Source organism: Acartia tonsa, chromosome 1 (genome assembly GCF_053477335.1).
Source record: "Acartia tonsa isolate MP-2025a chromosome 1, ASM5347733v1, whole genome shotgun sequence".
NCBI lineage: Eukaryota > Metazoa > Arthropoda > Copepoda > Calanoida > Acartiidae > Acartia > Acartia tonsa.
The window spans coordinates 19,341,008-19,358,229 of NC_137260.1; the positions used below are offsets into that span (position 1 = coordinate 19,341,008).

The 17,222-nt window shown below is 31.1% G+C and overlaps 1 protein-coding gene across 1 annotated transcript; it reads left to right on the plus strand.

Moving 5' to 3' along the window:
- Positions 1–1,062: 1,062 nt before the first annotated feature.
- Positions 1,063–3,017, plus strand: LOC145326783 (uncharacterized). The gene is made up of 3 exons (XM_080170193.1): positions 1,063–2,148; positions 2,354–2,428; positions 2,772–3,017. The coding sequence occupies exons 1-3, from the start codon at positions 2,110–2,112 to the stop codon at positions 3,015–3,017; spliced, it is 360 nt and encodes a 119-aa protein (XP_080026319.1). The 5' UTR covers positions 1,063–2,109.
- The last annotated feature ends 14,205 nt before the right edge of the window (positions 3,018–17,222 follow it).

The following is a 17,222-nucleotide window of genomic DNA, read 5'->3' on the forward strand; positions in this document are numbered from 1 at the left end:
TTTTGGGGGGGGGGGTTATAATAAAGGTGTCATATATATATTATGGAAAATTTTTATAAAGGAAAATTTAAATAAATAAAGGGATTATTCTTTGTATTTTTTTTGGGGGGGGGGGGGTTATATTCAAAATCAAGTTCAACCCTTTCTTTTCATATAGCAACCCTTCTTAAATAGGGGAGGGGGGGGAGACTAGTGTAAAATAAACAGCCCATTGCCCTTCCCTTTATTTTGGGGGGGGGGGACTATAAAGGTGTTAACTGTTACTTACATGTAAAACCCTTTTCCCCCACCCATATATGTTTGATGATATTGACCTCTAGGCTCTAAATGCGGATGCCACTTATTTTAAAGGGTATGTAAAGATAAAATTTTTTCATGCTATTAGACTATTAGTATTAACAAATTAAAAATCTTAACATTTTCTAAATAATAAATATCGAAGATTGATTTTACGGCATTAGGTTGGTTTATTCGAAGATTGATTTTACGGCATTAGGTTGGTTTATAAAGATAATTTACATTTTACAAATTTGTAATTTAAAGTTAAATTGTAGGTTGGCGACGAACGAGAGATGGGCCAGCCAACTTCAAGTTACTTGGATACTAAGGGGAGAAGAAACGGCGGCGCAACCGCCGAAAACTGCCGAGAAAAGGCAAAATAAATTTCAGCGGCTTATCGGAAGGTAATGAGGAAATTACATTTTTGCATACAACCCCTTTATTTTAATGGCTTTCTCTACCTTTTGACCGCCTTTCTCTTTCTTTTAATGCGTAATTAGTTTTTATATACGCATAAAATAAACTTATAAAGTTAATTATTTTTTAATATTTGATTTTGCAGTGTTTTTATACGTATATTGTGAACGTTTTGAAATTGAATTGAAATTGAAATTAATTATATCTGCATTTGCATTATGAAAAATACTAATTATTAAATTATTATTTATTACCTTAATAATTTATTTCAGTATAAATATCCGAACGAATAATGAAATCTAGACCCAGCAGCACAAAACGAAGGAGCCAGCGAATACTTGAACGACGTCAACGACTTGACCCAGGTATAATATATATTGAATTCTATTTATTTTTAGTTATTCCAAGTGTAATATAATGAATAAATAATCTTTATACAAAGGATCTCGCTAACCGATGAACCGATCGGGTTCTCCTTTTTACCTTTTAATTTACCTTTTTAAAAGCGAAGCTTTTCTATAATTATGGTCGGTCCGTCCGATTTAGAAAGCGTAGCAACTCTATAATCATTACCAGAATGTCCGTACGTCCATTTTAAACATGTTGATTTTTCGTCCGAGATAGTTAGCTTTTATTCGTTAATTTTAGGCATGTTAGAATTGTCCTATCGCTTTCAAACTTTGCATGATGTAGTTACGTACGATTTAGAAAGCGAAGCAACTCTATAATCATTACCAGAATGTCCGTAAATCCCTTTTAAACATGTTGATTTTTCTACTTTTATAACAACAAAATTTTATGTGATCTAATTATCCGTTTGATCTGGTTTTTGGTATATTGATTCCTTGGACAACAAAGAATAATATTATAAGCGAAGCAAGCAACTCTATAATTAAGTCCTAGAAATGTAAGTATAACCATAAACATTATCGGTTATCCTGTATGAAGCAGTTTTCCAATAAATTTACTTACAATTTTGCTTCGACTCTTATACTTTATATTTAAATTATTCACTTCAGACACTATACAAGTGTTAATGTCCGTTTGTCCTACCGTTTCAGTGCTTCGCTTTTATGGATGTTGTCATCGTTGTTTTAAGTATAGCTACTCTTTAGTTTAATTATATTACTGTAGTAAAGTTTAAACTTTTTTAAAGTTAAACTGTCCGTTTGTATAAACTATAGGACTAAGTTAATAAATTTATTTAGTGTATAAGATTTAATTCATTAAGGTGTGGCTGTTGTAATACTTTAACACTCCTGCGTTTGTCCACTCCGACGTTTGGGACTCCTGCGTTTGTCCACTCCGACGTTTGGGACTCCTGCGTTTGTCCACTCCGACGTTTGGGACTTTGAAATAATAAATAAGATTTAATTTATTAAGGTGTGGCAGCTGTTCCTCCTGTTGCTGTTGATGATGGCCATGGACGGGTTGTTCAACCAAGAGGACAAGGTATTATATATAATCATATTTTTATTATTACCTATTCCAAGTCTTATATATCTTGTACATATTAACCTAACCTAACCTGTACAGAAATACTTAAAATTAATATTTTAATTTAACACTCCTGCGTTTGTCCACTCCGACGTTTGGGACTCCTGCGTTTGTCCAGTCCCCTTACTTTGAAATAATAAATAAGATTTAATTCATTAAGGTGTGGCTGCCGTTCCTGTTGAACCCCAGCCTGATGGGAATCGTCGAGGACGCCGTAATGCTCCAAGAGGACAAGGTATTATATATAATTGGGACTCCTGCGTTGAGATATTTTATGATTTTGAAAAATTAACCATTTAAATTAATAGTAAATATCATACAGAATTGCTTACATGATTATTATAAAACAAGGATGAAAACATGCATAAAAGAGAAGCTCCAAAAAAATGCGTCAAAAAATCTAAGCTGGATCTTTAATTAAAATGTATTTTTTTTGGCTCTTTAATTAAAATGTATTTTTTTTGGCTTTTATGGAACTAATTGTAATCTACAGAAGGGAAAATCACTGGGGATGTACATCGATCTATCGACCACCCTCCTGAGAGATTTTAATTTTAATTTTGATTTAATTTATTAAGGTCATGCTCAACAGGTTTACCAGATGGGGAACCATAATAATGTTGGTGTTGCTCCGGGCCCGGCTCCCCATCAAGCACCACAGCCCCCGCAACAACAGCCGGACCCCCCACAACAACCAGACGCCATTCCAAACCCCCCCCAAGAGCCCCCCCAAGAGCCCCCCCAAGAGCCCCCCCAACAGCCCCCCCCACAGCAAGAACCTCGTGAGCGTCGTGAGCGTGTCGTACCGGCTATTTTTAATTTAACTATAGGTGCGCACGCAACAGTCAATATCAACAATAATCAATTTGAATTCTATTTAAATTAATATTTATAATTTTGTAATATTATTTCATAATAGAATTCAAATTGATTATTGTTAATTTTGCAATATTATTTCAATTTGTATATACTATTTAACTATTTTTCTATTTTGTGGTGTTATCCCCCCCCCCCCCCCCCGACTAAATGACTGGATTAGGTTAGGCTTTTCTCAAATTTATACCCCCCTCCCCCCCCCCCCCCCCCGACTAAATGACTGGATTAGGTTAGGCTAGGTTAGGTTATATGGCTAGGGGGCCGAGCGCCCGCGGTTATTTTTATTGGTGGGGGGGGGGATAAAAATTGTAAAAATCTATTTTGTATTTTCAAATTTTGTATATACTATTTTTGATATATTTATACTTTATTTACTAAATTTGCAGATTTTTTAAAGGGGTAGTTTCACGAAATGCATTTAAACTTAATTTAGTGAACCGCATATTTTATCCTGGTTAAATGGTTAAACTACATTTATATGGCATATATTTGAAAAAATTTCAATTTTCTACCACATAGTTTTTAAAATGTCAAGACTTGAAAATCGTCTTTTTAAATTGCATATATCACAAAAAAGACAATTTTAAGGTCTTGATATTTTAAAAACTACGTGGTAGAAAATTGAATTCATTTCAAATATATGCCATATAAATGTAGTTTACCCATTTAACCAGGATAAAATATGCGGTTCACTAAATTAAGTTCAAATGCATTTCGTGAAACTACCCCTTTTCTTTAGTTTTAATATTTTCATTTAATTTTTTTTTCAATTTCATTGTTTCATTTTCATTTTTTAGTAGCAAATCTACTTTATATTTCTAAATGTAAATATGTCTGTCTGTCTGTCTGTCTGTCTGTTTTTTTTTCGTTTTTCAATTTCATTGTTTCATTTTCATTTTGTATTTCATTCATTTCATTTCATATTCATATTCGTGATAAAAATAAATGTGATAAGAAACTCGAAATAATACACTTTTTTATTCATTCTTATGGTCGGTCCGTCCGATTTAGAAAGCGTAGCAACTCTATAATCATTACCAGAATGTCCGTACGTCCATTTTAAACATGTTGATTTTTCGTCCGAGATAGTTAGCTTTTATTCGTTAACGATGCAAGAAATAGCTATTGATAATTTTAAATACGTGGAACGCTTACCTAACCTACCTAAGTTTTATCAAATAACTATATCAAACGTCTCTCTTCCTTGGATACAAACGGCTGCGCCCCTAGCATTTAGAGGCTCTATATTCGAACCTACCTACCTACCTACCTAAGTATATCAAATAACTATATCAAACGTCTCTCTTCCTTGGATACAAACGGCTGCGCCCCTAGCATTTAGAGGCTCTATATTCGAAGGGATATGAAAGGGCAGAAAAATAGCCTAAAACCATCTAAGGACCTATACGAAGCTGTACTGTAAAGGAGAACCATATAGGTTCAGTGGTTAGCGAGATCCTTAGCTACAGACAAACAGAGCTTACTTCTTTATAAGTTTACTAGCGGCTACGCCCCTAGAGGCCTCTAGTGGCACTTTAAATGTTTTTGTTTGTTAAAGTTAATACTATAGCTATTGATAATTTTAAATTTATGTCTTCAATTCAAAGTTAAAATAAGTACACAAATAATCACGGCAGAAACATAAGTATTTCGTAAACATATATTAATTAACGACCTAACTAAACTTTAACTATATCAAACGTCTCTCTAGCCTAAAACCATCTAAGGACCTATACGAAGCTGTACTGTAAAGGAGAACCATATAGGTTCAGTGGTTAGCGAGATCCTTAGCTACAGACAAACAGAGCTTACTTCTTTATAAGTTTACTAGCGGCTACGCCCCTAGAGGCCTCTAGTGGCACTTTAAATGTTTTTGTTTGTTAAAGTTAATACTATAGCTATTGATAATTTTAAATTTATGTCTTCAATTCAAAGTTAAAATAAGTACACAAATAATCACGGCAGAAACATAAGTATTTCGTAAACATATATTAATTAACGACCTAACTAAACTTTAACTATATCAAACGTCTCTCTAGCCTAAAACCATCTAAGGACCTATACGAAGCTGTACTGTAAAGGAGAACCATATAGGTTCAGTGGTTAGCGAGATCCTTAGCTACAGACAAACAGAGCTTACTTCTTCAATTATAATTCAAATTATAGAGCAGCATCGCAATTACAAATTAAATTAAATAAAAATAAGAAAATTATTTTTCATAGTTTTATTATTATAGCATATATATGTCAAGTTATTTATGTGGAATCTAACTAAATATTCACAGGAATGCGATCTCAACTCAACGCAACATCAATGATCAATCCATAATGATCACAGACTCATCAGAGTCATCACCTTCACCTTCGCTCGCGCCACCTTCGTGTTCCAGAACTTCCAGGATGGCGTCAATATCGTCATTATCGGAAGATGGATTTACATCGCCGGAGATATCGGGATATTCGTCTTCATCTGATGATAGATCTACTGTGCCATCTAAATTAATCGCACGGTCATAGACAGCTAACGCCTGGATAACGTCGTCACGGTAACCGTTGCATTTGGCTTCCATTTGCTGCAGAACAAGTTCATTTTCTTCGCGTGTACGCTGAGAAGATGGAAGGGCTTGGTGAAGGAATTGGTATATACCAATTCCTTCACTAAATAGTCTGATCGCCTGCATATTACGAACACTCTGAAACCCCGACCTGTAAAGCAGGTTAGATATATCTTTAAAAGATCTGTGTTGGACCTGATAATGGGCGTACCATCCAGGCATCAGGTCGGGGTATAAACTTGGTTCTGGATCTGTGCAGGTAAGAGTACGGGGGAAGTAAGGAACCAAGTCATCCATCGCTACCGGCTTGCGCCTGCGCCCAACTCTGACTCTCTGTCCTTGTTCCGCCATAATAACGATAGCAAAAATAAAACAAATGTTCAAATGTTGTCACTTCAAAGGTCTGTAAGCAAATGAAATTTCAAGGAATCATTAATTACCCCCTACAAATTTTTCTTTGTTGTTGGTTTCCAAGAAATTATTAAGATTTATAATATTCTAGATATCTTCAAATATGAAGGGAATGGGATGTGTGAAATATTTTTAACAAGGATGACAATATCCATTAAAGCAAAACATTAACATAAATGCATTAGTATAATCAAAATTATAAGTAAGTATTCTGTCTATAAATTATATAAATACTAACATACTGACGTCTATAACCAACACAAATTATAGAAAAGCTTCGCTAATTCCTAGTATTTTGAATTTTCCATATGTTTTGTTTTCTTTTGTTTCTTGGGGGGGGGGGGGGAACATTAACATAAATGCATAAGTATAATTATAAAGTAAGTATTCTGTCTATAAATTATATAAAATAGTAATACTAACTGACGTTTATAACCAACACAAATTATAGAAAAGCTTCGCTAATTCCTATTTTCCATATGTTTTGAATTGTTAACTTATTTCTTGGGGGGGGGGGGGGGAGGGGTCAATATTTGTATCGTAAGTTGTAACGGTCAACCTTCAAATAGGGGAGGGGTGAGACTACACTAGTATAATAAATTATAATCTTACCCACTCCCCAAGTTAAAAATTAATCGTGACCCCCCCCCCCCTCTCATATATATAAACATAGTGAAAATGAAATTATAGGAATCCTTGTTACTCTATAATTAAGGTATGTCCATACGTCCCTCCGTCCGAGTCTTTTTACGGAAATACACTATATTGTTATATATAGAAAAAGATTGTTATAAATGTTTTATCACGTATTTTACAATTTTTTTGTCCATTTTCACCGCTCATTATGAATATGGGCGGAGTGGTAATGCGCGCCCCCCCCCCCCAAAAAAAAGGGGGAAAAACATAAATATTAGGAGGGGATAGGACAGTGGACAATAATAATAATCTATATTCTATCTTTATATATTTAGAGGTGTAATTTGTAAAAATCTCATAATTTTTAACATTTTCTCCATGTAACCCCCTAAAATTGGGGTTGGTGTTGTATGTAATAAATATTAGGAGGTAATAGGATATCTGTTTAGCTCCCCCCCCCCCCCAAAAAAAAAGGGGGAAAAACATAAATATTAGGAGGGGATAGGACAGTTGACAATAATAAATAATAATCAAAATGCTGAACTGATAAGAAATAATTAATAAACAATTTTAAGTTTAGGCAAATTTAGGATTATGTAATTGTAAATTCAATTGTTTAAGTTTTAACGTTTTTCTATTAGCTTAATGCTTCAAAAGACAACCATACATTGTTCCAAATGGTCTATTTATTATTCATAATTTTAGAGCTTCGCTACTTATGTATGTTTTATTAGGTAGACATGTAAGAATTCTGCTAATTTCCCCTTTGAGGAGGGGGGGAGGATTTGATGCTTAATCTTTCATGTCACACGGTCCACGGATAAAAAACAAATATATAATATCGTAACCAACCTGGTAATGGTATGGTAATAATTGGGATGGGGGGGGGGGGGAGAAACAAGATTAAATTTGGATTTAATACGATGAAATTATAGTAAATAAATTAGCCGTTAGAGGGTAAATATTTCAAATTGTTCTTAAATTTATACTTTCATCATTCATTGGTAAGAAAAGTTAAAAATTATATTTCAAGTTTTAGAAACCTATTTTTAAGAAAAGTTACATTTGAGACGAATTGATTTCACAAAGTATTCGGTAATGTAGAAAACAAACAAAATTGCTTCAAAGTTACATATTGAAAGTTGGAATATAGATATCTTCAGTGATACTATATTCTCTTTATAACACTTTATGAAGGCTTTTTGGCCAATTATATTATAGATTGATGATAATATCTGATAATATCATTTCATATGTTTTAAGTTTTAAAAACATTCTTTCGCAAGGAAGGGAAATTTAAATTTTTTAAAAAGGGTCAACTAAATAACATGACACGGATATGAAGCAAAATTGTAAGTGAATTAGTTGGAAGACTCTAATTGCAATAAAACCTACTCTTTTTGAATAAAACAAATATACAAAGTTTTTACTTTTTAATTCGTTCGTTCTTTAAGACAGATAGCTATTTCTTTCATAGTTAAACAGCTCCTCGGGGCTAAAAAAACTGGTTTTAATAATCAAACGATTGTACATTTCTGTTCTGTCTATATATCATAGTTATCATTGAAAACCAAAGAATAAAATAATAGGATGTCTGTTAATCTCCACGGATAAAAAACAAATGAAAAAAATTATATTTGATTTGCAATAAAAACTACTCTTTTTCTGTTCTGTCTACTCTATATATGTCATAGTTATCATTGAAAACCAAAAAATAAAATAATAGGATGTCTGTTAATATCTCTCTACCAAGGATCTCAAATTGAAATCTGAATCTCGTTTTTATGGTAAATAAAATTAACATATCTTCGCTTAATCGCTGTACAATATTTTTTTTTGGGGGGGGGGGGCGGGGAGGAAAAATTTATGTCACCTGATTAAGGAAGGGAAACTGGAAGGGTCAACTTAACTGAACTCACATGAGAAATATGAGATCTTCATACAGAACAATAATTTTCTATAATTAGGGTCAGTTTGTCCGTCGACTATTTGTCGACTATTCTGAACTATTTAAGTGTTATTATCCGTTTGTTATACAGTTTCAGAAATCGTTTTAATCTTACAGAACAATAGCTTTTTTATAATTAGGGCTGGTCAATCTCCGTAAGAAAGCGGATAGCTTTTTTCATTTCTGGTAATGTAGGCATTTGCTTCCTGTATCCGTTTGTCATAAAGTTTCAGTACTAGTTTTTATGGATGTTTTAATCCTTGTTAATATTCCCCAATATACAAGGTATATTGATAAAAGCATTTTTTTTTTGGGGGGGGGGGGAACATTTATGACCGCATAAAGCTAAGGGTCAACTCATGATACAGGAAATATGAGACCTTAGAGAACAAGGACAAATCGTTACAATTTACAAAACTAACTCCAATCCAAATAAAATAAAAATATTATTTTCATTTTATTTAAGTCAACATAGTTTATTTATTTATTTAGATTATTTATTTCATTAAAGTAAAAAAAGTTATGATTATTGTTTTGTTAGTATGTTAGGTTAAATAATAAATTAGTACATATTACTTGAGTTAGAATGATTAATACATTATTTAATGGTTATTGGTGGTTTATTTTTTAACTTTTCTTTCACTTTATGATATTAGCAAGTTTGATATATGGTTGAGTTGAAATGTAGAAGACAGTAAGCAGGGTGGAGGGTTGGATAATGTAGGGTGTTGGATCTTTGGAAGGTGGATTATTATAGAGTAGATACGCTGAAAGCCTGAAACAAAAAATCTTAAGTCTTAACAGCTATGTGAGGGAGAGGGGGGGGGGTGGTAATTTATCTATCCTTTACAACCCTCTCACATACTCACACGACAATACAAATACACATAATAAATACTAGGATATGACAATGAAAGAAAAATCGAGATTTTTGGAATAAAGAAAGGGGAGAATAAATTATTTAAAAGTCTTATCTATTATACAAATTTTATATCTAAGTTTTCATATTTATTGAATTGTTTACAAGTAAAACTGATATGGTTCTGATATCGCAAAAACCAATCAACCAATATTATTTTTTTATAATTCATTCTAAAAAAATAAAAAAAACTCATCAATATTTAATTTTTAAAGTTTTCATATTTATTGAATTGTTTAAAAGTAAAACTGATATGGTTCTGAGTTCTGATATCGCAAAAACCAATCAACCAATATTATTTTTTTTATAATTCATTCTATAAAAATAAAAAACTCATCAATATTTAATTTTTAAAAAAAATTGTATAAAAAGTAAAAAAAAACACTGAGAAAATATTAGGTGTAGAGGTTTCGTGTTTTTTCTAGACAGCCATATTGGCTATTTTTCCAAATTTTGACGAAACGAAAAAATTTATTGGAAAATATCAGTAAATATTAACTTTCAGGATCGTAAAAATTTAGAAAAGATTTTAATATTTAGGTTTCCTGTCCAAATTCAACCCTTTCCCTAATTATTATAAACGTCTTTGGACAGTTAGAAAATAGGGGGAATATTAAAGAAATATTGACCCGAGAGTTTCAAATTTCCATCGTCAAAGATCTATTGAATAGATTTCAAGTAGACATATGTCTGGTTTAAATAGAAGCGTAGTAGAATAAATTGTCAGGAATAATTGTGTATTAAAAGTCACTAAAGCAAAACAGTTTTTCAAGCAAGACACTAAGATGTCATTAGATATCGATTCTAGATTTAGTAACGCAGCTACTCTATGTTTAGAGTATGTAAAAACGTCGTTCAACCGTTCGTATGTCTGTTTCAACTTCGTTATAACATTAGTTTATTGTTAGCGATTTTTTTATTTCAAATTCATTTAATTCTGCTAACATTATTTTCTAATTTTTACCAACTTTTTAAAAAGTTAAAACTGTTTACTATTCTTTTTTTTTATCAATGTTCCTTGACAACTTCCAATCCTGCGCTACTTAAAGACATAATTATCCTTGTTATGCTTGCTGAAAATAGTCGGTATCATGAGAAAACAAACCAACAGAGTAAATTTATGAGGATCAATTATAATGTTTGTATATTGAAAATCAAATGGAAACAAAATTGTATCATTAATCTTGTTCAAGACATAATATGCATAGATTTTACCCATATAGTCAGGACATCAGTCTGTTCACCAAGATATTTCTTAAATTGCAACTGAGATTTTGTTTTGTTTTTAGGAAGTATTTCTAAAAGTTCTGAAGAGGTTTAAAGTAAAAAATAAACAAAATGATCCCAAAATTTAAAAATATAAATGGAAAAAATAGTCTTATTCCTGAATTATGCCTAAACTGATAACCTAGTGTTTTTTTCTTTTCCATTCTCTCTCATTCTTTTATCTCTCTCTCTCTCTCTCTCTCTCTCTCTCTCTCTCTCTTCTGTTTCTCTTTATAATTATTTACATTGTTTTACTCTCTTTTTCTTTTGTTCTTTAATCAATGTATCCCATTATAATTGCAACTGTTGCAGAAATGCAAATTTTCATTTTCTACTATTCTTCTATCTCCCTCTTTCTCTCTGTCTGTCTGTCTGTCTGTCTCTCTTTCCATTCTGTTGTCCAATTTTATGCAAAACACTTTCTCTTTCTTAATTATGTTTAATATAACTTTCGCATATTTGTTTCATATTTGCAAAAAGACATAATAGCAAATAAATAAGATGGGATGCTCAATAATAGTTAAACAAGGATGACAACATCCATAAAAGCGAAGCTCTGGAGAGGTAGGACAAATGGACATTAACACTTGTATAATGTCAGAACTGAATAATAAGAATGTGAATGTATAAGAGTCAAAGCAAAATTGTAAGTAAAGAAGGCGTATCAACTTTTTTGCCTTTTATTTAAGATAGCTAGCCGGTTCTTTCAGTAAGTAGTAGATGTAAAATTTTTCATAGAATTCAGATATGCAATCGGTTTTTTTTGTAGACCTCTTAATTTTTTAAGTAATTTAAGTTTTTTTACATCTACTACTTACTGAAAGAACCGGCTAGCTATCTTAAATAAAAAGCAAAAAAGTTGATACACCTTCTTTGTTGAAAAACTGCTTGATACAGGATAATGATTATGGACATACTCACATTTTTAGGACTTGATTATAGAGTTGCTTCGCTTATAATATTGTTTTTTGTTGTCCCAGGAATCAGTATACTAAAAATCAGACCAATTGGATAATTAGGTCACATACAAATTTGTTGTTAAAAATGTAAAAAAATCAACATGTTTAAAATGGACGTACGGACATTCTGGTAATGATTATAGAGTTGCTACGCTTACTAACTCGTACCTAACTAATACATGAATCACCATGCAAAATTTGAAATCGATAGGACAATTTTAACATGCCAAAATTATCGAAAAAAGCTATTTAACAAAGTAAAAAATCAACATGTTTAAAATTGACGTACGGACATTTTGGTGATGATTATAGAGTTGCTACGCTTTCTAAATTGTACCTAACTACTAAAGGAATCACTGTGCAAAATTTGAAATCGATAGGACAATTCTAACATGTCTAAATTAACGAAAAAAGCTATCCGTGACGGACGGACGGACGGACGGACGTACGGACGGACGGACGGACCGACCCTAATTATAGAAAAGCTTCGCTTTTAACAATTTAATTTTGTGCTGTTGTAATAATATTCAGTAATAATGTAAAGAAGGTGTATCAACTTTTTCACTTTTTATTTAAGATAGCTAGCCGGCTCTTTTAGTAAGTAGTAGATGTAAAATTTTTCATAGAATTCAGATATGCAATCGTTTTTTTTGTAGACCTCTTATTTTTTAAGTAATTTAAGTTTAAAAAAAAAATAATTAAGTCGGTTTTAAGGTACTAAAACGCAACAAAATAAAAGAAGAAAATGGCCAGTATGAACAAAAATAGTAAGATCTTTAATTTGACACCTTACTTTTAAAATTCTGTTGAGTAATTATTGAAAAAATCAATTTTTTTAATCTCGGTTTATTAAAAACTTTAAACCTAAATATTTTATCCAACAGACATAAAAAATATGGGTTCATATATACCTTTAGAATCAGAAAAATATTACAAATCCACTCTAAGCAAAATTGAAAAAGTTTTAAAAAATTGTAATAAAAAATAAAAAAAATAAAAAGTTTATTTTAAGAATTGTAACTACTAAACTAGCCAATCACAAATCGCGAAAATTGATGAATCGCAAAGCTTAACCTATAAAGTTAACCAATAGAATTGCCAAAAAAAAAGGAGAACGTTCATACAATATATACAATAGATACTACAATAAATATAGTGATATTACAGAACATGTAAAGAATGAAAAATTATGTACAAATATGCATCAGTCTTTTTATAAACTTAAAAACAATGCAGTTAAAAATACATTATTGTTTCTTGTGTTTAAAAAATATCTGCTACATTGCATTGTCTTTTGTTTAGGTTTTGTTCAGGTTTTATTCAAGCTAACCCTTTAAAGCCGAAAATTATGATTCTTAAAATAAACTTATATTTTTTACTTTAGTTTTATAAAAGTTTTTCAATTTTGCTTAGACTGGATTTGTATTATTTTTCTCATTCTAAAAGTATATATGAACACATACTTTTTATGACTGTGAGAGTTTTGATTAATCCTCAAAGTTTTGATTAATCCGAGGTTAACAAAATAGATTTTTTCAATAATTACTTAACAGAATTTTAAAAGTAAGGTGTCAAATTAAAGATCTTACTATTTTTGTTCATACTGGCCATTTTCTTCTTTTATTTTGTTGCGTTTTAGTACCTTAAAACCGACTTAATTATTTTTTTAAAAAACTTAAATTACTTAAAAAATAAGAGGTCTACAAAAAAACCGATTGCATATCTGAATTCTATGAAAAATTTTACATCTAATAATTACTAAAAGAGCCGGCTAGCTATCTTAAATAAAAAGTGAAAAAGTTGTTACAACTTCTTTAAAACATGTGTGGAAGTGAATGCACATCATTAATTATTGTCTTTATGGGTTTCTTTTGTTTGATTTTTAATTATATTGGTCAGGTTATATCATTTATACCTGTAAATCTTTTTTTTTATATGTATTTTTTTCTATCTATCTTCCTTCCTTTTTTTAATCTGTTGATCTGATTTTCTGATTCTATCTATATCGATGTATTATCTATCTACATATCTATCTATTACTGTCCTTCTTTCTATCTATCTATCAATCTATTACTGTCCTTCTTTCTATCTATCTATCTATTACTGTCCTTCTATCTATCTATCTATCTATCTATCTATTGTTTGAATGCTAATTGTATGTGTGTGTTAATTAAATGTACAATTACTCCATGAATAGAAGATATTAATACCAAGTATTTATCAACAGCAAAACTATTCTATTATTAACCATGCAGTCCGTCCATCCGTCCGTTCATGTTGCCTTGGAAGGAGAATTATAATTTACATAGCTGCTTTAAACCAGAGTAAATTATTTAGATGAGGGTCTTCTGTCCAAATAATGTATTTTATCTAGCTTCCAGTTTATGGAAAAAACTCTTTACACTTTTTGAAGAATCTCTATAATAATGACCACTTACTCTATAGTTTGCTCCGATTGTCTTTCCTTTTACTTTGTTTTTATCTTATTGCTTTGCTACATGTGAATGTTGTCATCCTTGTTCAGAATAATAATAGAAAGTGGTTCATGTAGTTGTGATTAATTATTTTAATTGTAAGGGATACAGGATTGGACCCTATAAAGAAAAGATATTCCAAACATATAATAATTAAATGTTCCATATTTAACATTGTAATAAACTTATGAAATAGATATCCAAATTTTATATGATTTGACTAAAGGTATGAGATTAGAAGACTAGTATAGTATTACTATAAAATAGAAGCGTTTCACCGATGTACGTTCCTTATGTTTATGTTGACTTAATAGCTTGAAATAAAAATGTTCAGAGTTTTCATATTTGAGAATTGTCGACACATAATGAATATGACTGTGTTGATTAACTATAGTCTTCTATTTACATGATAACAGCACATAAAACACATGCTACCTAGCTTTTGGCGATATTTATAAAAAATAATCTTTCAATTGTCCACTCTCTTATCTCCCCTAATTTTATGCGACCATAGTCTAACTACATCTCATCAAAAGTAATAGTTCTACTCTATTATAAAACTGCGACTTTATGTAGGATATAACCGCCAAGACTCATTTCTTGCAGTTGTGCACTGTAGAACTTGTACTTTTATTTTTGATCTTATTAGTCAACAGTACTATACTATAAAGTAATAAGAAATGTGTGTGTGTGTGTGTACAGTAAGATTTCAAAATCGGCTGTAAAAGTCCCCTAAAAATAAGTTTGATCAACCACATTTTTACATTCAAAGTTAGTTTTCAATAGAAAAAGTGCAATGTAAATATATATGAAATAATTGTTGGTGATCAATTGGGGAACTTTATGTAGCTTAAAAACTGTGCAGTGTGGTATGTATTTATATAATTTTACTACTACTACTATAGACAAGTAGTCTCATAATGAAGTTAAAAATGAATAGTAGTGTTATTGATTTTTTTACTATTTAGTATTTTAATTGCTCAAATGTTGTGTAACACTCATTTTTATAAAATTCGAAAGGACGAACATACGTGCAATTCTCAAGTAATATAAATAAAATCCAGGGACGTCCAAGCTTTCTATATTTTTGGGGGGGGTTAAAATTTTTTTTAAGGGGGAGTTAATTTGTTATTGGGGGGCGGGAGGAAATGTCGCGCGACCCCCCTCAAAATTTTTACCCCGGGGGTAAAATTTGCTTGGGGGGGGGGGGTAATTACCCCCCCTTAATCTGTTGGCAGGGGTAAATTTTATTTTTAGGGGTAAATTTTAAATGGGGGGTGGGGTAAAATGAAAAATATTTTGGGGGGGGTAATCACCCCTTTACCCCCCCCCTTGGACTTCCTTGATAAAATCTATTCAAACTATTCATAATTTTTTTTGATTTCGATATCTTACAGTAAAGATCTCGTAAACGACAACAATACAGATTGTTCAACAATGTTTAGAGAAGTTTTCTATTGGTACACTCCATATAGGTCATTGGGTAGTGGGGTGCAACAACCTTAACCCCCCGAGAAACATTATCTTTCTTTTAAAATGAAAAAAAATTAAAGAGTTTCTCAGGCCTCAGGTGGTAGAGGCGAATCTACTAGTTGATTAAATAGGTTTAATACAGAAAATAAATCCTAATATATCTTAAAATATTTTTGTTGTTTTGTCTGAATCTCTTGGATTTCATTTGTAAATTGAGTCAACTATAAAACAACCACATAAATATGGGGAATAATTTTATTACATGGTCAAAATAAAGGTTGTGGAATTAAAGGAATGTTTTCTGAGGACCTTACCATATTGGTAGGGCAGTGATTTATTTATAACCGATTAATATCTACTGTATTAGAACCTGTTCTCAGCCATGTATAGCATTAAATTACAGACAATTTTCCACGAATATTAAAACAAAAATCAAAAGATTAATACCAGTTTTGTTGGCCCTTTGTTTCTAACTCCTGTTCATTAGCCTTAATACCATTTAAAATTGCATAATTAATGGCTCAGCCGTTTACGAGATATAACACATGCACAAACTAAAAACAATGTTTCAGTTTCTGTTTCTTCAAAATTAATGCAGCTGCTGCTACTCTATATTTTTTAATGCTGTCTCAATTGTTTAGCTTCGCTTTCATAATTATTCTCATCCATGTTCTTATATAAAATCAAGACAAACTTTTATAAAAAAAGAAAAGATTGATTGAAATATGAAAAATATTAAATCAGAAATATAAAGATGAAATTAAGCTTATCCTATATGCTAAAGTAACAGGATGTCTGACTATATGTATTTATGTCCGAATAGATGTCGTAAAAGGCTGAGCCGATTATTCCACAATATTATGAAAAGTTCACTCTGGTGCCAGGAGAAGGTTTTTGGCTTTTTGGAGGGCGAAAAGTAAGCTGGAAGGGGGGGGGGTGGCAGAAGAGACTAGTCCCCTCTTGGAGATTGACACGAAAAAAATTCCTCCTCCAACAAAAATTATTAAACCTGGGATCTATACCTGTATATTCTATTATTATGGGATAGATTACATATCTGATAGTAAAAGATAGATTGAAAAAGTTTTGTTGAGAAGTTTGGGCGTGGGCTTAAATGATAATTTTACAGGGAAGAGAGAAAACAATGCAACATAAAATTATCTTCAAATCCATATCCAACCTATCCTTCCTCCCAAGCCCCCGAAAAAAAGTCAAAAATAAATTACTTTTTAGTTTACAAAATTATATTAAAACACAGAGTACAAAACTTTTAATCTATACCTTTAATATTTTAGTGATCTTGTTGAATAAACTTTATTATGATTCAAAGCGAATTTAGAATTCTAGAAATGTAAAATTTGATATGAAAATGTAAATCAAATCTTAACTCAAATGTTTTTAACTAGAAGTCAAAATATGCATTAAGTTCTAGTGATTGATTATTGCAAATTTAATCAAACTTTATACTTTACAGGTTTTGAAAATTATCAAATTATTAAAAAAATTTTTTTG

Bases quoted from the DNA above. Each gene is read 5' to 3' on its own strand.
- LOC145326783 (XM_080170193.1), top strand. From the start codon at position 2,110: ATGATGGCCATGGACGGGTTGTTCAACCAAGAGGACAAG. The intron at 2,149-2,353 runs GTATTATATATA...TAATTCATTAAG, and splicing joins TGTTCAACCAAGAGGACAAG to GTGTGGCTGCCGTTCCTGTT. The intron at 2,429-2,771 runs GTATTATATATA...TAATTTATTAAG, and splicing joins TAATGCTCCAAGAGGACAAG to GTCATGCTCAACAGGTTTAC.